Source organism: Dendrobates tinctorius, unplaced genomic scaffold, assembly GCF_039654945.1.
Source record: "Dendrobates tinctorius isolate UK_male_01 unplaced genomic scaffold, ASM3965494v1 ptg000103l, whole genome shotgun sequence".
NCBI lineage: Eukaryota > Metazoa > Chordata > Amphibia > Anura > Dendrobatidae > Dendrobates > Dendrobates tinctorius.
The window spans coordinates 8,735,268-8,758,825 of NW_027361771.1; the positions used below are offsets into that span (position 1 = coordinate 8,735,268).

A 23,558-nucleotide genomic window follows, 5' to 3' on the forward strand; every position below is an offset into this window, starting at 1 on the left:
AGAAATTTTGGTTTGTTGGAATCTGGGTTTTTTAAACCCCTATCTGCTAAAATGATGGGGCAGAAATGCAGTGCTGCGCTCATCTAAGATAATACACGGGCTCTGTAAAATTGGACCTTTTTTAGCGGTCAGTGGAAATGGACCTCAAGAGACCAATACTTCTGACATTTTTCTATGACACGTCAAAGTTTTCTAAAAGTGCAGTTACACTTTAAGCAAAGTTGTGGTTGTGCCAACTGAGTATCAGCAGCAGAATTGAAATCCATCCAGCCGTCTGTTTTGGCAGGCTGTTTCTCCTTGCCTAATCTCCACTTAAAAGGAATGTTAAACCAGAATATACAGCTAATAAAAGTAGAGTGTATAAAGAGAGCTGCTGTCACTGTCGTTATCATTCATAAATGTGTCTGGAGCTTTTCATAACTGAGTACAGCAGTGATCGCGGTGGCCTACGTTGAACCTTTGTGTCCCCAGCTTGAAATAGCTGACAGTAGAGAACAGTAGATTGCACTCCGCTGAAGTTCTCTGACATATGAACCTAATAAGATCTAGCTGGTTTCACACTTGCAAGGACTGCAATGCATATATGAGCTAGTAAACTGCAGGGTTATCTCCCTTGCCAGTTACCTTGCAATAGTGGGCGTTAAAATGGTTTTGTACTTTGTGCTCAATTAAATGATCCACGATATTCAAGTTATAAGACTAAAATCTACAGTATGATTCAAAAGTTTGGACACCCCTCTTCATGCAGTGGTTTTCTTTGTTCTTATTGGGATATGCACATTGTAGATTCAGACTGAAGGCCACAAAACCACGAAGGATCACATAAGGAAGCAAGGAGTAAAGAAACATGTAAAACAAATCAGAATATGTGTTCAACTGTAGATTCCTCAAAGCATTCCCCCGTTTTGTTTTTTTTAAATTCGTTTATTAACCATAAGCAGTTATATAATACACACATCCAGTACAAGATGTTAAGTTTGATACAAAATGGATATAAGTTCAGATAACATAAAAAACATGAAGCATAATATGTGCATCAATTGTGTGTAAATAAAGCTAACATTACATCAACTGAATCACAGTAGTATTGTATTATGTTATTTTATTATACCAGTGATAAAACCTGCCTGGCTTCTAAACTCTGCCTACATCTACCAAACTAAACTATTCCGCAGCCTACTTCTATATAATGAGTAGTTTACTGTGCGACATCTCCGCTCTGCAAAGTAAGGTGAGAGGAGTTCCATCTCTCCCAAATCTTCTTGAATTTACCCGGGTACCCTCTATTCTGATACAGTGTACGTTCATATGGGATAATCGAATTTACTAGAGTGATCCAGGACCCAAGAGAAGGAGGCGCAGCCCCCATCCACCGTAATGCAAGTATCTTCCGTGCCATGAACAGTGTCTCCCGTAAAAAAAAATCCCCACATAATGACCCCAGGCCTCCTCATCCCACACTCCAAAAAGACAGATCAGTGGCTCAAGGGGAACAGGCGTTTGTACCAAGGATGTTAATAATGATGTCACCTCCCTCCAGTATTGCGCAACAACAGGACAGCTCCAGATCATATGAATAAAATCTGCACCTATTGAGTGACATCTCAACCATTCCGATGACGGGTATCGGCCCATCTTAAAGAGTCGAATTGGAGTCAAATATGACTGATTAATAATATATAACTATCATCCTGTTGTTGGCAGACGGAGATACCCAGATTGGTGACTCCAGGATTTCTTCCCATTCCTCACCCTGTGTATCCGGGATGAGTCTCTCCCATTTCTTCTTAACAGAATTCAAGGCATTTTCTGTCCCCACTGACAACATGTATGTATATAGAGAGGAGATGAGACCTTGAGGACCCTGTGATATGAGAATCCCTATCAGGGGTAGAGACGAAATGGCATTATCTATACCCATACATCTTATGTGCGATTGAAAAGCTGATCGTAACGGTAAATAACGGAAAAACTGGGATCTCGGGACACCACGATTAATCTGTAATTGCTCAAAGGATACCAGTGTTCCATGGTCATATATATCACCTATCGCAGAGACACTATACTGAACTCAGAACTCAGCGGAAGGATGTTCGAGTAATACAGGGAGATAGTCATTATCCCATAAAGGCATTTCAGCTACAACATCCCCAAATCTAACCACTCCCTTAATCTGTCTCCATATCGATCATGCCAGACGGAGCAGAGGCAGCAGCTTCGGGACATTTACTTTCCTCATTTCCAAAAAACCCAGTGGGCAACCGATCCCTGTAGCATGAAGTAGATGACTCTCAGAATTCGGGAGATGACCTCCAGGCATCCATGTACTTATGGCCTTGGCCTGTCCAGCTAAATAATGTAAAAAGAAATTGGGTAACGCTGCCCCTCCTCCCCTCTTGGGCCTCTGTAGAGTGGCTAGTTTAAGTTTAGGCCTGGCTTTCCCCCAAATAAAGGATGTGATTTGGGAATTCAAATTAGCAAAGAAGGATTTGGGTACCACCACCGCACTATGTTGAAGAGAGTAACTAAGTTTAGGGAGTAATATCATTTTAATTAGATTGATACGTCCGGCTACAGACACAGTGGAAGTTTACTTTACCTTTGACGGTCTCCAGCAATGGTTGTATATTGAGCTGCAGATCAAATTTACTACCCTGAGAAATATGAACACCCAAATAAAATTGGTTACAATGGGCAGTGAGGAGAGTCTCAAGTTGTGGCACCGGAGCATGGGAGAGAGGCATCAAAGCAGACTTCTCCCAATTTATGTATAGGCCAGAATATTTACTGAATTTATCTATGGTAGTGATTACTCTTGTCAAGGTCTCCTCCGCTTTGTCCATAAATATCACCATATCGTCAGCATATGGGCCTATGTTATCCGTCCGACCGCTATTTCTATACCAGCAATACTGGGGGAAGATCTTATACGGATTGCCAGCGCCTCAATAGCAAGAGCAAAAAGGGCCGGGGAAAGGGGACACCCCTGTCGAGTTCCCCTGTACAGTGAAAATGATTCAGATATGGAGTTATTTACGATGACCCTAGCCTTGGGCTTCATGTTGTCACGCTCGCGCCTTGGCTGAATGGCGCGAGCCGGGGGGGGGGTTGTGGCCCCACTGTGCCACAAACCAGACTGCCCTGGAAGGGGCGTAACTACGGCAGCTTCCTTGGTCTTCACTGGAGCCTCTGATGGTGAGGTCAGGCTTGTGCGGCAGGTAGCTGCCGGGTGCCACTCCAGGGTGGTGTCTGGCTGTGGCTGCTGATCCCACTCGGGAACAGGACACCTGGATAGGTGCGAGTGACAAGCAGGCTGATACACAGGGCAAGAAGGTATGACAGATACAGGGCAAGCAGGCGTGGCTTGGAGACACTGGACAGGCGGGCACGGCTTGAGACACTGGACAGGCGGGCACGGCTTGAGACACTGGACAGGCGGGCACGGCTTGAGACACTGGACAGGCGGGCACGGCTTGAGACACTGGACAGGCGGGCACGGCTTGAGACACAGGACAGGCGGGCACGGCTTGAGACACAGGACAGGCGGGCACGGCTTGAGACACAGGACAGGCGGGCACGGCTTGAGACACTGGACAGGCGGGCACGGCTTGAGACACTGGACAGGCGGGCACGGCTTTAGACACAGGACAGGCGGGCACGGCTTGAGACACAGGACAGGTAGGGACCTGTTCACACAGGAGATGCAGGTATGGCTATAGGCAGGAAGGTGTGGTATATGAGAGGACAGGTTTGGACCTGTACACACAGGAGATGCAGGTATGGATATAGGCAGGAAGGTGTGGTATATGAGAGAACAGGTTTGGACCTGTTCACACAGGAGATGCAGGTATGGATAAAGGCAGGAAGGAGTGGTATATGAGAGAACAGGTTTGGACCTGTTCACACAGGAGATGCAGGTATGAATATAGGCAGGAAGGTGTGGTATATGAGAGAACAGGTTTGGACCTGTTCACATAGGAGGTGCAGGTAGGCAGAGCCGCAGGAGTGCGGAGCAGGCAGAGCCGCAGGAGTGCGGAACACAGATAAAGCTGCGAGGGTGCAGATGCACCGACAGGGAGGACACAAGGAAAGACACGGCAGAGAAGGAAACCACAAACAAGGAGACTGACAGACAGAGGTAAGACTGAGTTCAGACAGAGACACAGGGACAAAGACACAAGGACCAGGATATTCTGCCTCCTGGCAGGCGAACAAGGTACAAAGCAAGACGGAGTATTCCTACAGAGAGGGAGATACACAGAACAGGGCCTGGCTAGTTCAGCAGCAAGGAGCTAACTGACTTTAGACATTGCACAGGCCATGTTTCAGTGGGAGTGGCGAAACTAAATAGTCAAGGGCTCCAGGTGATTGGTCAGGGACAGATTACCCAGGTGCACCCAGACTGCATAAGAACCAGAGAGTTCAGGCGCCGCCCCCCTATACACAGTCAGGAAACATGGAGAGCAAGCAGGAAAACAAGAGGCATAGCACATGGAGCTCAGGGCTGGCAACAGACAGATTTCACAGCATGGCTTGAAGCAGAAAGTAAGTTGGTGTGCGGGGATGGGAGGCCATGCAGTGACGCCAGCAAGGTTGTTACAGTACCCCCCCTTTACGGCCCCTCTTCCTTAAGCCTGCCAGAAAGGCCTGAAGAAGGAGTATGGGACCACACACAGTCCAGGTTGACACGACATCCTTTAGGTAGGGTGGAGTATGTGTGCCATCAGGAATCCCAGATTGCCCGGTTTCTTGGTGCCCAAGGGAGTCAGTTTCCAACATAGCGGGTACAAAGACTTCTTCCTCCTGATTGGCAGAAGGCAGGGACCTGGAAGCTTCAGACTTGACCCCCTACATCAGCCGGCCAGCTAGAAACAGAAGACACCATCACCGAGTCCGACTTCCGCCCGATGTGCCAGAAAAATTGGACCTCCTCCTCCCGGTTGGTGAGAAATGGAGATAGGTAGGTCACTGCTCCAACATCTTTACCCACCTGCCAAATGGAAGCTGGAGGCATACATACAGGGAGCCACTTCAGCCTGTTAACCTGAAAAAACTGGACCACATCTTCCTGGTTAGATAATGGGTAAAGCTCTGTCTTGGGACCTTCACCCCTGGGCCACAGGGGAGCTGAAGGCATACACTCAGGATCCATCTTCAGCCCCTTATCCTGGGGAAGACAACCAAGAGGCAGGGGTGCTCTTGGGGGCAGAACACTGGTATAGTCGCTGGGGATGTATGAGGAGACTGAGACCGCCTCCCCCTCTTCAGAGGCATCCTGACACCTTGACTCGGCGACTAGCAAACCAGGCAAAGAAGACGACTTTGCTGACTGAATGCGACACAAGGGAACCAGACACCTCTTGTCACTTGGTTGTTTCAAGTGTGGTGCATTGCTGGGTCTCCAAACATAAATGGGCATCAGGATCTCTGGTTCAGAATGACCCATGGGCATACCAGACAGCAAATGGAAGACGAACTTCTTCGTATACAAAGCTCCGACCTGGAGCTGTAGTTGTCCTTGCAGGACTAGACTGTTCTCCAATAGGGCTTGGCCACCTCGAGACAACGCCCACGCCGGCTTTGGGAGCTGTATGACAGAGACCACACACTGACTCTGTAAGACTGGCGACTCAAATACACCAAAGCTCCCTGAAGGCAGAGAAACAGTTAAAGAGTTTAATGGAGAGGGAGGACTCTCACCAGGGGCAGCCTCTCCTACTGGCCCAGGGTTCTGGAGTACGAGCTTCACAGGGCAGAGGCCAGATTCCGGCTGCAACCTGGACCGCTTCTTCTTCTTAGACCTCTTGGATCTCGCATGGGAGGCCGCATCGGCAGACTGTGGAACGGGTGATGGCTGGACAGTCATAGGTGGTTGAGACGTTTCACCCACAGGTTCCTCTTGTCTGGTCTGTCTCTGGAAGCTTGGAGGGGAAGACTTTACAGGAGCAACTGGACGAGGCACATCAAAGACTTTACGGAAGGCCACCAGGAAGGCCCCTGGGTTCATGACAATAGGATCCCCTGCTTCCCAGAGGGGAGTAATCCATATCAGAGCATCTCCTGCTAGGTAGGACATGATGTATCCCACCTTGAACCGGTCAGAGGGGAACCAGGCTGCATTCTGCAGGATCTGGTGCAGGCACTTTTTCAGGAACCCTTGGCACTCTTTAGGGTCCCCATAGAACCTAGGCGGGTCATCTGGGTTGTGCTCCTCATAGGCCAGAAGTTGCTCATACATAGCCCTGGAGACAATGAGTGGTTCAGACGTCTCAACAATTGGAACCACGCAAGGCGGAACAAATTCTTCCGGTGGCTCATACTGGCAGGAAGAGAGTTCATCATGCTCTGCAAGCGGAAGGACATGGGACTCAGCGGGGACCATGGCCTGTGCAAACTGTCACGCTCGCGCCTTGGCTGAATGGCGCGAGCCGGGGGGGGTTGTGGCCCCACTGTGCCACAAACCAGACTACCCTGGAAGGGGCGTAACTACGGCAGCTTCCTTGGTCTTCACTGGAGCCTCTGATGGTGAGGTCAGGCTTGTGCGGCAGGTAGCTGCCGGGTGCCACTCCAGGGTGGTGTCTGGCTGTGGCTGCTGATCCCACTTGGGAACAGGACACCTGGATAGGTGCGAGTGACAAGCAGGCTGATACACAGGGCAAGAAGGTACGACAGATACAGGGCAAGCAGGCGTGGCTTGGAGACACTGGACAGGCGGGCACGGCTTGAGACACAGGACAGGCGGGCACGGCTTGAGACACAGGACAGGCGGGCACGGCTTGAGACACAGGACAGGCGGGCACGGCTTGAGACACAGGACAGGCGGGCACGGCTTGGGACACAGGACAGGCGGGCACGGCTTGAGACACAGGACAGGCGGGCACGGCTTGAGACACAGGACAGGCGGGCACGGCTTGAGACACAGGACAGGCGGGCACGGCTTGGGACACAGGACAGGCGGGCACGGCTTGAGACACAGGACAGGTAGGGACCTGTTCACACAGGAGATGCAGGTATGGCTATAGGCAGGAAGGTGTGGTATATGAGAGGACAGGTTTGGACCTGTACACACAGGAGATGCAGGTATGGATATAGGCAGGAAGGTGTGGTATATGAGAGAACAGGTTTGGACCTGTTCACACAGGAGATGCAGGTATGGATAAAGGCAGGAAGGAGTGGTATATGAGAGAACAGGTTTGGACCTGTTCACACAGGAGATGCAGGTATGAATATAGGCAGGAAGGTGTGGTATATGAGAGAACAGGTTTGGACCTGTTCACACAGGAGGTGCAGGTAGGCAGAGCCGCAGGAGTGCGGAGCAGGCAGAGCCGCAGGAGTGCGGAGCAGGCAGAGCCGCAGGAGTGCGGAGCAGGCAGAGCCGCAGGAGTGCGGAACACAGATAAAGCTGCGAGGGTGCAGATGCACCGACAGGGAGGACACAAGGAAAGACACGGCAGAGAAGGAAACCACAAACAAGGAGACTGACAGACAGAGGTAAGACTGAGTTCAGACAGAGACACAGTGACAAAGACTCAAGGACCAGGATATTCTGCCTCCTGGCAGGCGAACAAGGTACAAAGCAAGACAGAGTATTCCTACAGAGAGGGAGATACACAGAATAGGGCCTGGCTAGTTCAGCAGCAAGGAGCTAACTGACTTTAGACATTGCACAGGCCATGTTTCAGTGGGAGTGGCGAAACTAAATAGTCAAGGACTCCAGGTGATTGGTCAGGGACAGATTACCCAGGTGCACCCAGACTGCATAAGAACCAGAGAGTTCAGGCGCCGCCCCCCTATACACAGTCAGGAAACATGGAGAGCAAGCAGGAAAACAAGAGGCATAGCACATGGAGCTCAGGGCTGGCAACAGACAGATTTCACAGCATGGCTTGAAGCAGAAAGTAAGTTGGTGTGCGGGGATGGGAGGCCATGCAGTGACGCCAGCAAGGTTGTTACACATGTATAAAATATTAACCCATTTTTTTAAATCTGTCACCAAATCCATACCTCTGCAAACATGCACGGAGAAAAGGCCATTCAAGCGAGTCAAAGGCCTTGGCCGCATCGAGCGATGCCAGTGCCCATTCATTATCTGGTCCCAGAGAGCTATATTGGACCACTGATTGGACACATCTGATGTTTATGGAGGTGCTCTTCCCCGGCATAAAACCTGTCTGATCAGGGTGTACAAGATTTAATATAAATGAATTCACTCTTTTGGCCAAAATTTTTGTATAAATTTTATACTCCACATTTACTAGTGATATAGGCCTGTAAGATCCACAATCTAATTGGTCCTTCCCCTCCTTTTTAAGAACTATTATATTGGCCTCATAAAAGGATTCCGGCATGCATCACCCCTCCCAAATCCCACGAAACACTGCCAACAAAAGGGGCGCCAGTATATCCTGATATTTCCTATATAACTCCACAGGAAATCCACCCGGCCCAGGGGCCTTCCCGGAGGCCATGTTTTTTATGGCATCCTCCACCTCCTCCAAAGTAAACTCAGCATCCATAAAGGCCCGTTGGGAAGGACTCAGTACAGGAAACTCTATATCTAACAAATAATTTAGACACTCCGGGTCACCCACATCGGTCTTAGAATTGTATAGTGAGCCATAATAGTCAGAAAAGCACCTCAGTATCTCCTCGGTTAAGGAAACCAAAGTACCTCCCGACTCACGAATCTGCAGAATTGTGTTAGTTTCATTATGCTGTCGTACTAAGTAGGCCAGAAATCTACTTGCCTGATTCCCCATTTCAAAATAAGATTGCCGGGGAAAAAATAATTTACGTTTTGTCTTGGTGTCAGTGTATTGAGTATATAACCTTTGAGCGGTCAGCCATTCTACCCTATTACTGTTTGATCCGATATATAGGCTGCCTCCGAGTCTTTCAGACGTCGCTCCATCTCGCCATCCTCTTCTGATGTCACCCGCTTAATGTGAGAAATCGTAGAGGATAGACAACCACGTAAATGGGCTTTAAGAGCATCCCAAAATAAATTGATATTTCGGGGCTCGGGGTGGGACGAGACAAAGCAACATAACTGATCTATCGTTCTATCAGGGGATGTTATCAACTTCCATGTTTAATATCATCCACCCATGCTGCCAAACTAATGGACCCAAAAATGTAGTCTATGCGAGACAAAGAGCGTTTAGTGGAGGAGTGGCAAGTATATTCCCTCGTCTCTGGATGGCGCACCCTCCATAGATCCAGCCACCCACCACCCACCATGAACTGTGACAGTTGGGATGTGCCCGATGGGGGACCCCACCCTGTATTCCATCGCCCAGTCTCAATTTATCAAGATGGCCATTCATGACCAAGTTAAAATCTCCCATGCAGATGACATGTGCGTCCAGATAATTTAAAGCAAAGCTCAATGCTTTCTGGACAATAGATATATTGGCCGGAGGGGGATTATAAATACAAAGAATGACATATTTCTCCAGCTGTCTGCCACGTGACCCGGCGCTGCAGCCCTCTGTGTCTGAGCCGTGCGCCCAAGATGGCCGCCACCTCGTTGGGAAGCCGGCCGCCTGCTCCCGTCTCCCCCGCCGCCCGCTCTCACAAGCTGCCTCCCGACCTGCCGCGGGGTACTCCGGGGGTCCCGGAGTCTCAGAGGGTCCAGCTAGGCGCAGGTAAGCCACAGGAAGGGGGTCTCAGGCTCAGGATTTACCAGGATGCTGCGGAGCTCTCTTCACAGGCTTCCTCTCCCTCTCACAGCATAGCCACACACCCCAGCATTCCCCTTTTTATTTGTGATGACAGCTTTATATCCCCTGGGTATCCTCTCATGTAGCTGTGTCTAACAAATACGTGACAGTTTGAACCAAAACTCTCAAACTTTGACTCATTAGAACACCGTACAGATTTTCACTGGTTTAATATCTAGTCCTTGTGTTGGTTTTGCCCTAACAAGTGTCTCCTTCTTGTTTGCAGTCCTCAGTAGTGCCTTCTTTGTAGGAATTTGACCATAAAGACCGTCTTCTCACAAGTCTTCTTTAGATGGTTGATGTTGAGATGTGTCTGCTACTTGATGTTTGTGCATCATTTATGAGAGCTGTTATCCGAGGTGTGATCAATTTGTGGGTTTTGAGGATGGTAACTATGATAAACTTATCCTCTGCAGCAAAGGACAATCTTTGTCTTCCTTTCCTGGGTTATGCCTCATAAGAATTAGTATAATCATAGCAATGGATGGTTTTAACGATACCTTCAAGGCTTATCTGAACTTCATGTCTTAAAGTAAAGTGGTTATTGCCGTATTAAGGCTTTAAACTAATGTTAATTAGGGCTCAGCATGTATGGAGTTGTGTACCAACACTGCCTCCGCAAAATACACCTTACGGTCGCAAACACTTTTGAAAGACCAGTGATCTCACAAATGAACTCTTGACAATGCATAACTGTTCATTGGAAGCCATTACAGGTGAGTGTGTCCAAACATTTCACCAGTACTATACATTTTATAGTACGTTGTTAAAATTTATCTTTTGAATGACTTAGAATATATGTTTTGAGGGGATCAGAGCTGTGTATTACTGTAACAGATCTGGCAACTTGTAGCCAGCAGTAGAGAGAAATTACATTAGCCCATCATTATCAGATTTGGTCTGATTCCTGCGAAGCCACTCTAATGTGGTATACAGCTCTTATTGAATGAAATAATAAATCCTGGATTAAAAGGATTTTTTTCCAATATTTACAAAATGCAGAGGATTATGAATTTGCAATTTGGACTATTAATGGAATCAATACTTTTATTTATTTTATTTTGTACATCTCATCATTTAACGTGATTTTTCCCTGCAAGCTGTCACCCCAATGCACATGTCATCACTAATGAGGGAGCTTAAAGAGACCAGGTCTAGTGATTCATGTCAATAAGCACATGCGGGCAAAATAGACGCTCTCCACGTGTGTTCAGACAACCAATATTTTGGGGTAAACTGGCCAAAAAACAGCCATTTTGGTACTTTGGATAGTTTGGATGGAGCGGAGTCCTGCAGCCACGACACACCCACAAGTAAGATATCGAAGAAGAAAGCCCGTTGCGTAAGGTAGCAGGTGCATATGGTGGAAATAAAATGTGATTAGAACATGATTATTTTAAGTGTGTGCTTATTGAATGCTAGCTATGGATTCTGCAAACCACAGACCCCTTTAAGGTGCCCTCCCCCTCAAGTTGTGGCTGCAGTTAACTACTTTTATCTTTTAACAAAATGGCTATGAGAAGAGATGTGAGGGATTTAGAGCTCTGTAACAAAAACCATGGAGTTCTAATTCGACCGTTTAAAACCATATTGTGAAATTAAACCACATTGAATATGGGACCTTTTTTAGGTTAAAAAATAATTAATGAAGCAATAGGTACACGTCAAATTGTAACTGTACTTTTAAAACCTATGATGGGGAGCCTATGGGGGGGGTGTGTGTGTGTATGTATGTACAGGGTGGACCATTTATAAGGATACACCTGGATGGGCCATGTATAAAGTTGCATCCAAAATGGCCGAATTCAAAATGACCGCCATGGTCACCACCCATCTTGAAAAGTTTTCCCCCTCCCATATACTATTTTGTGAGGTAAAATATTTCACTGACTGTTTTAAAACAATATTTTATCTCTCAAAATGAATCCTCTGTGATCCCCAGCTGTAATGTCAGTATTGTCTTTTGCTTCCTCCCCTGCCCAGGAGCTTTGGTACGTTCTGTACACGGTCAGACACAGCCTTTTAATGGCGGAAATTAAGTGTACATAAACCACAGCGCCGCTAATTCACGGCGCTGTGGAGAAAGTGAATAGCGCCCCCCAGTGTCGGATTTTCTCCGGGGTCTCGGCAGCCGGGGGTAGCCGAGACCCCAGAGAACATGAATTGGTAGGTTTTTACCGACCCTGCTTTTGTGATCACCGTTATTAACCCTATAACGGCGACTGCAAAAAAAGCCGCGATTTTGCATTAAATTTCTCTTTCCTCTGATGCGATCGCACGTCAGAGGAGAGAACTAGGGTCCCTGATTTTCCCCCCCTCCCCGGTACCTCTCCGTGGTCCAGCGTCCCGCTGGCGTCCTCCGGTGGGCGCTGCCATCTTGGATCCGGAAGAAAATGGCGGGCGCATGCGCAGTGTGCCCGCCGGGATTCTGCCGGCTCCGGCTGGCAGATTCCATTCATTCATTTTGATCACTATAATAAACTATCGTAGTGATCAAAATAAAAAAAAATAGTACATAACCCCCCCGTTTATCACCCCCTTAGTTAGGCCAACATAACGAAATAAAGAAAATATTTTTTTTTCAGTTTTCCGCTAGGGCTAGGGTTAGAATTAGGGTTAGGGCGAACTAGGATTAGGGTTAGAATTATGATTAGGGTTGGGATTAGGGTTAGGGGTGTGTTGGGGTTAGGGTTGGAGCAAGAATTGAGGGGTTTCCACTATTTACCAACTTTGGGGGTCTAAAAATTGGGGTCTAAAAAATCACTTTTGTGGAAATAAAAGACTTTTTATTTTCACGGCTCTGCGTTTATAAACTTCTGTGAAACGCTTGGGGGTTCAAAGTGCTCACCACACATCTAGATAGCTCCTTGGGGGGTCTAGTTTCCAAAATGGGGTCACTTGTGGGGGGTTTCCACTGTTTAGACCCATCAGGGGCTCTGCAAACGCAACATGACGCCCGCAGACCATTCCATCAAAGTCTGCATTCCAAAATGGCACTCCTTCCCTTCCAAGCTCTCCCATGCGCCTAAACAGTGGTCCCCCCCCCCCACATATGGGGTATCCGCATACTCAGGACAAATCGCACAACAACTGTAGGGGTATGATTTCTCCTGTTACCCTTGAAAAATAAAAATTTGGGGGCGAAAATATCATTTTTGTGGAAAAAAAAAATGATTTTTTATTTTCACGGCTCTACGTTATAAACTTCTGTGAAGCTCTTGAAGGTTCAAAGTGCTCACCACACATCTAGATAAGTTCCTTAAGGGGTCTAGTTTCCAAAATGGGGTGACTTGTTGGAGGTTTCCACTGTTTAGGCACATTAAGGGCTCTCCGAACGCAACATGGCATCCGATCTCAATTCCAGCCAATTCTGCGTTGAAAAAGTCACACATATGGGGTATCGGCGTATTCAGGAGAAATTGTACAACAAATTTTGTGGTTGATTTTCTCTTAACGCTTGTGAAAATAAAAAAAATTGGTTCTGAAGAAAAATTTTTGCAAAAAAAAAAGTTAAATGTTAATTTTTTCCTTCCACATTGCTTTAGTTCCTGTGAAGCACGTAAAGGGTTAATAAACTTCTTGAATGTGGTTTTGAGCACCTTGAGGGGTCTAGTTTTTAGAATGGTGTCACTTTTGGGTATTTTCTGTCATGTACACCCCTCAAAATGACTTTAAATATGATGTGGTCCCTAAAAAAAAAAATGGTTTTGTAAATTTTGTTGTAAAAATGAGAAATCGCTGGTCAACTTTTAACTCTTATAGCTTCCTAACAAAAAAAAAAATTTGGTTCTAAAATTGTGCTGATGTAAAGTAGACATGTGGGAAATGTTATTTATTAAGAAATTTGTGTGACACATCTCTCTGATTTAAGGGCATAAAAATTTAAAGTTTTAAAATTGTATAATTTTCGCCATATTTCTGTTTTTTTTCATAAAAAAACACAAGACTTATCGAAGAAATTTTACCACTAACATGAAGTACAATATGTCACGAAAAAACATTCTCTGAATCAGTGGGATCCATTAAAGCGTTCCAGAGTTATAACCTCATAAAGTGACAGTGGTCAGAAATTGAATTGTAAAAATTGGCCTGGTCATTAAGCTGCAAACTGGCTCTGTCGCTAAGGGGTTAAATAGAAATTCCTCCTGACATGCTGTGCACTGACTGTTTAGTGATGGGGTACACAGATCAAACAAGAGATGACATGAGAGGAGAAGACATCAGATGGGGAGAGAGAAAGCGCATAGGGGTGAGACGGCTCAAACGGGACAGCACATGAGGTGAGAACACAGCACAGGAAGGAGAGAGACAGCAGACAAGGGGGATAGCACATGGGGTAGACAGGTCAAAGAAGAGCACAGACGGGAGAAGTCAGCACATGGGGAAAGAGAGTGGATAAGTGGGTGAGCACATGAGGAGAGAGATTCTCAATGCTGCAAAGCCTGCCCCCATCGTGACATTACCGCCTCCCAATGAGATAGCGAGCGCGCGCACGCACACACAGCTCTGGCAAAAATTAAGAGACCACCACATCGAATCCCTGTGTGAAAGACTGGTGAAAGCATGCCAAGACGCATGAAAGCTGTTTTTAAAAATCATGGTTATTCCACAAAATATTGATTTCTGAACTCTTCCTGAGTTAAAACATTAGTATTGCTGTTTCTAAATGATATGAACTTGTTTTCTTAGCATTATTTGAGGTCTGCAAGCACTGCATTTTTTGTTATTTTGACCATTTCTCATTTTCTGAATATAAATACAAAATTTAGTGCTTGGAAATTCAAAGACATGTTGTTAGTAGTTTATAGAATAAAAGAGCAATTTACATTTTACTCAAATATACCTATAAAGAGAAAAATCAGACAAACTGAAAAATTTGCTGTGGTCTCTCAATTTTTGCCAGAGCTGTATATATCATTTTTATATAGATATAACATTATAATTATTTATATATTCTTGGTGGTACTCGATAGTATTAAAGTAGGACCTATACTATTATAACATTTTATACCAATGTAAAAATATATATATTAGTATAAAAATGTTATAATATAGTATAGGTATAGGTCCCTCTATCGAGTACCACCAAGAATAAAATTGTCTGTTCTTTTTAAGAGGATTGCCAAGTGTCTGTATAGTGACCTCACTGGATGTTTTCTCTCATCAGGTAGAGACCGTTGCTGCAGGCCTCTTGGCTCTTGGTTTGAAGAAAGGCGAACGCCTGGGAATGTGGGGGCCAAATTCTTATGAATGGGTCGTTATGCAATATGCAACAGCTCAAGCTGGGCTTATATTGGTAAGACAAAGTTCTGCGCTCCTTACTATGTATGTGTTATTTTTATAGACTTTTTGTAAACCATAATCATGTACAATTAAATTGTTTTTTTTTTTTCAGCATTTTTCGTGGCAGCCATAAATGGGCTAAAATAACAACCGTCCCCTGTGCTCCAGCAACAACAACTCTATGGTCTCCTATGGTCTTTGCTTACATCATTGCAGCTGCTGACTGCAGCATGGAAGGCCATATTTATGGCATGTGATCATTACACCAAGTGCTTGGCTGCATTGTTAACATGATGGTGGGTCAGTGATGTAAACTGAGACAATTTAAGGATCATGGGATAGTCAGTGCTAGAGTTGAGGAAGGTTTAAGCATATATGTTACTTTAGCTCCTCTTCACCTGCAAGAAAAATTCCTTTCAGTTTTGCCATTTCGTTTTTTGCTCCCCTTCTTCCCAGAGCCATAATTTTTTTTTATTTTTCCATCAATATGGCCAAGTGAGGGCTTGTTTTTTGTGGGACAAACTGTACTTTTGAACAACTCCATTGGTTTTAACATATCGTGTACTGGAAAACTGGAAAAAATTCCAAGTGTGGTGAAATTACAAAAAAAGTGCAATCCCACACTTTTTTTTTTGTTTTGCTTTTTTACTAGGTTCACTAAATGCTAAAACTGACCTGCCATTATGATTCTCCAGGTCATTACAAGTTCATTGACACCAAACATGTCTAGGTTCTTTTTTACCTAAGTAGTGAAAGAAAATTCCAATCCTGTTTAAAAAAAAAAAAAAAAAAAAATTGCACAATTTTCCAATACCCATTTTCGCAATCTCGGGTTAGGTGAGGGCTTATTTTTTTGCGCCCCGAGCTGACGTTGTTACTGATACCATTTTGGTGCAGATACGATCTTTTGATCGCCTGTTGATGCATTTTAATGCAATGTCACAGCGATCAAAAAAAGTAATTCTGGCGGTTTGACTTTTTTTCTCGCTATGCTTCAATAGTAGAAGCTGCGATAACCCGATTGGCGATGAGCAGATCACCTGTATGTAGCAGAATTGCTGACTTGCTATGAGCTCTGACCACTGGGCGGCACTCATAGCAATCCGGCAGTGACAACCAGAGAGGTCTCCAGACCTCTGGTTGTTGTGCCAACCCATCGGTGACCCGAGATCACGTGATGGGGGTCACTGATGGGTTGATTTCTGGCACGATTGCCGGAAGTGCATGTTAAATGCTGCTCTTTGACAGCGGCATTTAACGGGTTAATAACCGCGGGTGGATGGCGATTCCAAACAGCTGACATGTGCTTGGAAAGATGTGCTGGAGCCCACATCAAAGTAAAGGAGTTTGACATCGGCGTAAATTTATGCCCGATGTCGGAAAGGGGTTAAAAGGAAACCATCCATTTGGAAATGCTATGTAATCTGTGGACAAGCTGAATGTGTCAACTTTGAGAAATCAGTTTAATACCACATGAAAATCAGTATTCGGATGTGTCAGCACTGAGAAATTAAGCTTGCCACAACATACAAATTGAAATACGTTGGGGGCATGTCAATGTACACCCTATATATGTTGAGGGAGCTTTTGAGGGAGGGCTAAATTAACCCTTCACAGTTGGCCAAGTGATTTCCAAATTAATCCACGGGGCGTTGTTAGCAACTGGGAATGACTAGACGGAGACGGGGGTCTCTGTATGGGAGGATCAAGGCAGATCACTAAGCCCATTTATTTTGTCACCTCTTTTTATAGTATTTTGCTTAATTATGCAAATTACTCAGCTACCAATAACATTGTCGTGACACATTCACTTTATAAACCAATAGTATTGCAAGAAAATCGGAATATGTCCCTAGCTGCGTGACATAGAAAATGGAACAATAGCACATTCTTCAGGGTCTCATATCTTATATCTTGTACAAGCTGGAACAGTCTGGTTTCATAACAACCGTGAACTTTCATCTAGTTAAGTTACAAAATTTAACCCGTAAACAACAAAATGGCGTCGCAAGCACAAAAATGGAGTCTGGAGAACAAGATGTCCCGTACATCTGAATACTGTACTTCACATATACATACAGTGGGCAAAATAGGTGTTTGATACAATGCCGATTTTGCAAGTTTTCCCGCCTACAAAGAACGGAGAGGTCTGTAATTTTTATTGTAGGTACACTTCATCTGTGAGAGATAAAATAAAAAACCAGACAATCACATTGAGTGATTTTTTTTTAAATATTTAATTCAATATGATACAGTTTAAGTATTTGATCACCTACCAACCAGCAAGAATTCTGGCTGTCACAGAACTTCTAATTTTTTATTTTTTAAAGCTCTCCCACTCTGCACTCATTACCTGTATTCAGCGTCGGACTGGAGCACCTTGGGCCCACCAGAGAAAATCATTCTTGGGGCCCGCTATGTAGCTACATAGAGATAAATACAAGATCACCAATTGTGTGGTAAAACACCCTAACATCAGGGTATAATATAAGGTAGTAGATGTCTTAATTATGTAGCAGGGGTTGGGATGTCCCCCATCATAGAATATAATGTAGCCTCCCTCATGAAATATAATGCAGCCCCCCTCATAGGGTATTATACAGCACCCCACAAAATATAATGCAACCCCCTCATAAGTTATAATGCAGCCTCCCAAACAATATAATGTAGCCCCCTCAGAGTATTATGCAACCCCCTCATAAGGCAGCCCCCCATAGGGCATAATGCAGCTCCCCTCATATAGTATGATGTAGCCCCCTAAGAAAATAATGCCACCCCCACACAGTATAATGCAGCTTCCCTCAAAGGCTGTAATGCAGCCCTTCTCCACTTCCATCATTGCCTTCTCACCCACCACCTCCATCATTGCCTCCTCCCCACCACCATTGTTCTTTCCACCACTACCAGCATTGTCCTTTACTCCACAACCATCATTGCTCTCTCCCCCACCACCCCCATCATTGCCCATTCCAACACCTCCATCATTGGCTCCCCCCACCACCATCGTCCTTTCCACCACAACCATCATTGCCTTCTCCCCCACCACCCCATTATTGCCCATTCCACCACCTCCATCATTGCTTCCTCCCCCACCACTCCCATCGTCCTTTCCACCACCAACAACATTGCCTTCTCCCCCATCACTGCTCTCTCCATCACCCACATCATTGCCAATCTCCAATACACATACACAGCACCAGACACAGACCACACCGCACCACTTACACACACACACACACACACACACACACACACGCAGGCACATTCCGGCAGCTACCTCTCTGAAACAGCTGCGCTGAATGATGACATCATCCAGCTGCACTGTGTCAGACAGGAAGTGCTGGGCAGGAAGCAGGACGGCATCGGATCCCTGCAGCTTCGCTCTGGTCCCAAGCTGCAGAGATCGCAGTCAGGGTTCGCCGCCCTTTAAGGGCCTACCTCTGGCGCCCCGATTCAGCAGCACCGGCTTTACATGCGGGCAGTGTTAGCCTCAGCTTGAGGCTGGGCATTGAAGATGGGTCGTGGCAATGACCCAAAACACACAGCCAGGGCAACTAAGGAGGTTGTCTCCCCGCCCTAATAGGGGACAGGAACACAAAGAGGTTAAATAGCCCTCCCCTTCCTGCTACCTCAGTGTTTTTCCTGTCCCCTATCGGGGCATGAAGAGGTCACAAGGGGCTGCCGTGGCCAGCGAGCGGAGCCCTAGATACTTACCAGAAGCTGGGCAGCCAAGGTCGGGGGGTTCTCCTCTCCTCCTCAATGTGCTGCTCCCGTCTCCACCACCGGTGTGACTCGCCCCTCCCGCGCCCTCCGGGGTAAAGCGGGGAGGTATGGTGCCTGCCGGGGTCCTGCACAGCTCCCCGGCGTCCTACCTCCTTCCAGCGCTGCATGGGGAAGCCGGCGTGCGCGCAGAGGGGGTGGGCAGTAGACCGGAAGTAGCGATGACGCGCACTTCCGGTTTGCGGCCTCTGGCGTCCTGCAATGGGTCAACGCGCGCCGGAGCCCGGGGGACCCGGGAAATGGCTCCAATAGCGGCGGGGGTCAACCAGCGCCCTCCCCAGGGACAGAGGAGGAGTGCGGAGCACCAGAGAACAAACGCCAGCAACACCCTTAAAAAGGGTGCAGCAGCTCCAGGTAAGCGCAGTGTGTCTGTGGTGTGTACGGACATGGATGGTGAGAAGCCCTCAGCTGCAGCATCTGCGGAGCCCAGCGTTCCCCCTCCTACAGTGAGTAGCAGGGCCAGGTCCCTTGGCTGTCAAAATACGGTGGCACAGGTCTGAGTAAGCCTTCTCTTCTTCTTGCAGGAATACAAGGCCTCTACCCCTAAAAACCCCCGCAAGTGTGGTATTTGTGGTGCCAGGTTTCCTTCTGACTACAGAAAAGTTATGGCAACCCTGTACGCAAAATATCCTGCGTACCGAACAACCCTCCCTGTTTGACAGCACAAAGACTCTCATTAGGCAGGAGGTTCAGGCCTCCATAGCAGTCCAGACCCCCGAGGCCCAAGGCCCTGTCTCAAAAAAGAGGAAAAGGGCACCCGTGGAGGCTGACTCAGACTCGGGAGAGGTCCGTTCCTCCGGATCGGAGGATATTTGGGAAAATGAGGGCTCCACGTCCACCTCCAGTCATGATGCAAAAAAATATTATTTCTCCGCGGAGGATATGGAGAAGTTAGTATCCATGGTGAGAAATACCATGGGATTAAAGGAGGAGGAGATCAAGCTCTCAGTCCAGGATGAGATGTTTGGAGGGTTGAAACCCAGAGGTAGAAATGGTTGAAACCCAGAGGTAGAAATGGTTTCCCAGTTCATGAGGTTATAAAGGATTTAATAGCTCAGGAGTGGTCCTCCCCCGAGAAGGCACTTACTGTGCCCTCTGAGCTGAAAAACCGTTTTCCCCTAGAGGGTGATAGTTCTGTTTGGGAGATCCCTAAAATAGACGTCCAAGTGTCTAGGGTCACGAAGAAGACGTCCTTACCCTTTGAGGATGCCTCCCAATTGAAGGATCCAATGGATCGCAAAATAGAGAGCCATCTTAAAAAGTCCTGGGAGGCCTCTACGAACCTGCTGAAAGCAAATATTGCATCCACCTGCGTAGCCAGATCTTTGTTTTTCTGGCTACGCACGCTGGAAGATCACCTATCGGGGGGCACTCCAAGAGAGGAAATCCTAGACTCCCTATCAATCCTCCAGAAGGCAGCAGGGTATTTGGCTGATGCCTCAGGAGAAACGGTACGGGTAGCAGCAAGGTCACTTGTCCTTTCAAACTCGGCCAGGAGAGCCTTGTGGCTGAAGTCATGGGGGGTGATATCACCTCCAAGACAAAACTGTGTGCTATCCCCTTCCAGGGACACCATGTGTTTGGGCGGGTCCTAGATGATATCCTGGAGAAGGCCTCAGACAAGAATAAATCGAACAGAAATCCACCAAAAGGCGGTTTTTTCATCCCTCAAGAAAGCAGACCTCCCAGAGGCCATTCAGGGGAAAGGGCAAGACGGGTCGATGGAGCTACCCGAAAGGGGGGCACAAGGATGTTTCTTCCTTTACCCAACAGCAGCAGCCCCCGGAGAAGCAGTGACTCCCGGGTAGGGGGTCGACTCACACAGTTTCTCGCCCAATGGCAGGCCACGACCTTGAACCAGGGGGTCCTGCACACTATACAATATGGGCTGAAGCTGGAGTTCGAACACCCCCCCTCCAAACGCCCTAAGAATTACCCCGACACAGTCCCCAAGTCTGCAGAAAATAGTGGTCCGTCAGATAGAAGAACTCCTATGGGAAGAAGTGGTCTCATATGTACCTCCACAAGAAGAGGGCAGGGGACATTATTCTCGCTTGTTCCTGATAAAAAAAAAAAAAAACCCTCAGGAAAACACAGGCTCATAATAAACCTAAAGCCCCTGAACCACTTCATCAAGTACAGAAGGTTCAAGATGGAATCGGTGAAGTCAGCGATCCCGCTCATTGGGCAAAACTGGCAAATGGCTACGATAGATCTAAGGGACGCTTATTACCACGTGCCCATTCATCCAGACCACCGGAAGTTTCTGAGGTTTGCAGTCTCCCACGACCGAGGAATCAGCCACCTCCAGTTCAATGCACTGCCGTTTGGGGTATCCCCAGCACCAAGGGTATTCACAAAGATCATGAGGGAAGCAGTCATCTCTATCCGGCTTCAGGAGCTATGTATGGTGCCGTATCTAGACGATCTGCTGATCGTCGCACCATCAGTAACCCGGCTGAACCAGGATGTATCAAGAACCCTACAGATACTGGAAGGCCTAGGGTGGATACCGAATCTCCAGAAGGCGGCCCTCTATCCTTCCCCGAGTAGGAAATTCCTGGGGATCCTCTTGGATTTGGAGAAAAGAACCTCCTTTCTTAACGAAGATCGGCAAAAAGACCTTCGGCAAAAAATAATCGAGTTCAGAGACCAAAGGGCGCCAACATTGAGGGACGCCATGGCCATCCTGGGTTCCCTGACGGCGTGCATTCAGGTGGTGTCCTGGGCACAAGCTCATACACGAGTCCTCCAATCATATGTCCTGATGAACGCGAGGAAGTATCCGAACAACCTATCAAAAAAGGTTCTGCTTCCAGGACATGTAAAAGCATCTCTTTGGTGGTGGCTGAGTTACCGAAACCTGAAACGAGGAGTAAGTTGGGATCAACTTCCTCTGAAAGTGCTATGTACCGATGCCAGCCTGAGGGGCTGGGGAGCTGTGGTCGAGGACTCGTACTTTCAGGGGCAGTGGCCCCAGAACATAAGATCCGGATCTTCAAACCTAAGGGAGTTGACGGCGGTGGAAGAGTCACTGAAAGCCGCATCAGCCCTGGTCAAGAACCATCATGTTCGGATATACTCCGACAACGTGACCACGGTGGCATATCTCAGACACCAAGGGGGCACAAAGTATGCCAGTCTAAAGTAGCAACAAGAATCTTCCTCTGGGCAGAGAAGCACCTGTTATCCATTTTCGCAGTACACCTGAAGGGGTCGGAAAACATCAAAGAAGACTTCTTGAGCAGGAAGGACGTCCATCCAGGAGAATGGTGTCTGAACCAGGAGGTCTTCCAGACCCTAGCATCAAGATGGGGAGACCCAGAAGTCGACCTGTTCGCGAATGCGCAGAATGCAAAAGCAGCGACTTATTTCTCCCTCAGTCCCACGTACGGAGCCCAGGAGACGGATGCATTTGCCCATCCATGGGTCTTCAGACTGGCCTATGCTTTTCCCCCAATCCCGATGCTGGCAAGAACGTTACAAAAGATAAGAGCAGACGGAGTCACAACAATCCTAGTGGCTCCCATGTGGCCAGGGTGGAGCTGGTACAGCGCTCTGTTGGACATGGCCCAAGAGGGTCCCTTGCTTCTACCCCAAAGGACCGACCTCCTGTTTCAGGGTCCCTTACTACACCCGAACCCGACCAAGCTGCGTCCGGCAGCTTGGTTATTGAAGCCAATATTCTGAAGGCTAAAGGGTTGTCGGATGAGGTAATTCGGACCCTTCAAAAAAGCAGAAAGCCGGTGACGAATGCAATTTATGGCAAAATATGGAAAAAATTTTGCTCCTGGGGCCCCTGACCCCTCCCATCAAAATATTGCCCAAATACTTGACTTCCTGCAGAAAGGGTTAGATCTAGGCCTTACTCCAAGTACATTGAAAGTACAGGTATCTGCCCTTAGTTCTTTTTTGACCAAGACCTAGCCAGACATCGCTGGGTCAAGCGATTCATGGTAGCGGCAGGCAGGATTCGCCCTTCACTCCCTAATCGGGTTCCCCCCTGGGATCTTAATTTAGTACTCAAGAGCCTGACACAGGCCCCGTTTGAGCCCCTGTCAGAAATCTCATTAAAGATTCTTACACTCAAAACACTGTTTCTGGTGGCAATCACATCGGCTAGACAGGTGGGGGAGCTACAGGCCCTATCAGTACAGGAACCTTACCTCCTACTCAATCCAGACAGTATAATACTACGTCTAGACCCCTCCTTTTTGCCCAAGGTGGTGTCAGACTTTCATAGAAGCCAGGATATCGTGTTGCCCTCATTTTGCCCAAATCCTTCTAATCCAAAGGAGGGAAGGTTTCATACCCTGGACGTTCGCAGGGTAGTTCTCCGCTACCTCGAGGCAACCAGGGATTGGAGAATCGATCAGAACCTGTTCCTCCAGTATTCGGGAAGAAACAAAGGGAAGAAAGCGGCAAAGAACACGATAGCGGGCTGGATCAAGCAGTCCATCTCTCTGGCATATTCTGCAAGACATCTCTCTCCTCCTGAGTCGTTAACAGCCCACTCCACTCGATCAGTCGATCAGCGAGGGGAAATACATCTTCGGAGCAGATATGCAGAGCTGCCACCTGGTCCTCTGTGCACACCTTTACTAGGCACTATAGACTGGATTTCAATCTGACGTTCGGCAGACGCGTCTTGCAAGCCGTAGTCCCTCCCTAGAAAAATTAACGTTGGCATGACTCCAAGATGGCTGTCGTGGAAGGTGACTAGAGAAAATAGAATTACACTTACCGGTAATTCGGTTTCTAGGAACCTTCCAC

General features: G+C 47.2%; 1 protein-coding gene across 1 annotated transcript in view; it reads left to right on the plus strand.

The window, feature by feature from the left end:
• The window catches only part of ACSF2 (acyl-CoA synthetase family member 2), a 168,672-nt gene that overhangs the window by 44,304 nt on the left and 100,810 nt on the right, over positions 1-23,558 (plus strand). The window contains exon 3 of the mRNA XM_073588044.1: positions 14,890-15,018. Coding sequence (XP_073444145.1) covers positions 14,890-15,018 — 129 coding nt within the window. The remainder of the gene's footprint in view (positions 1-14,889; positions 15,019-23,558) is intronic.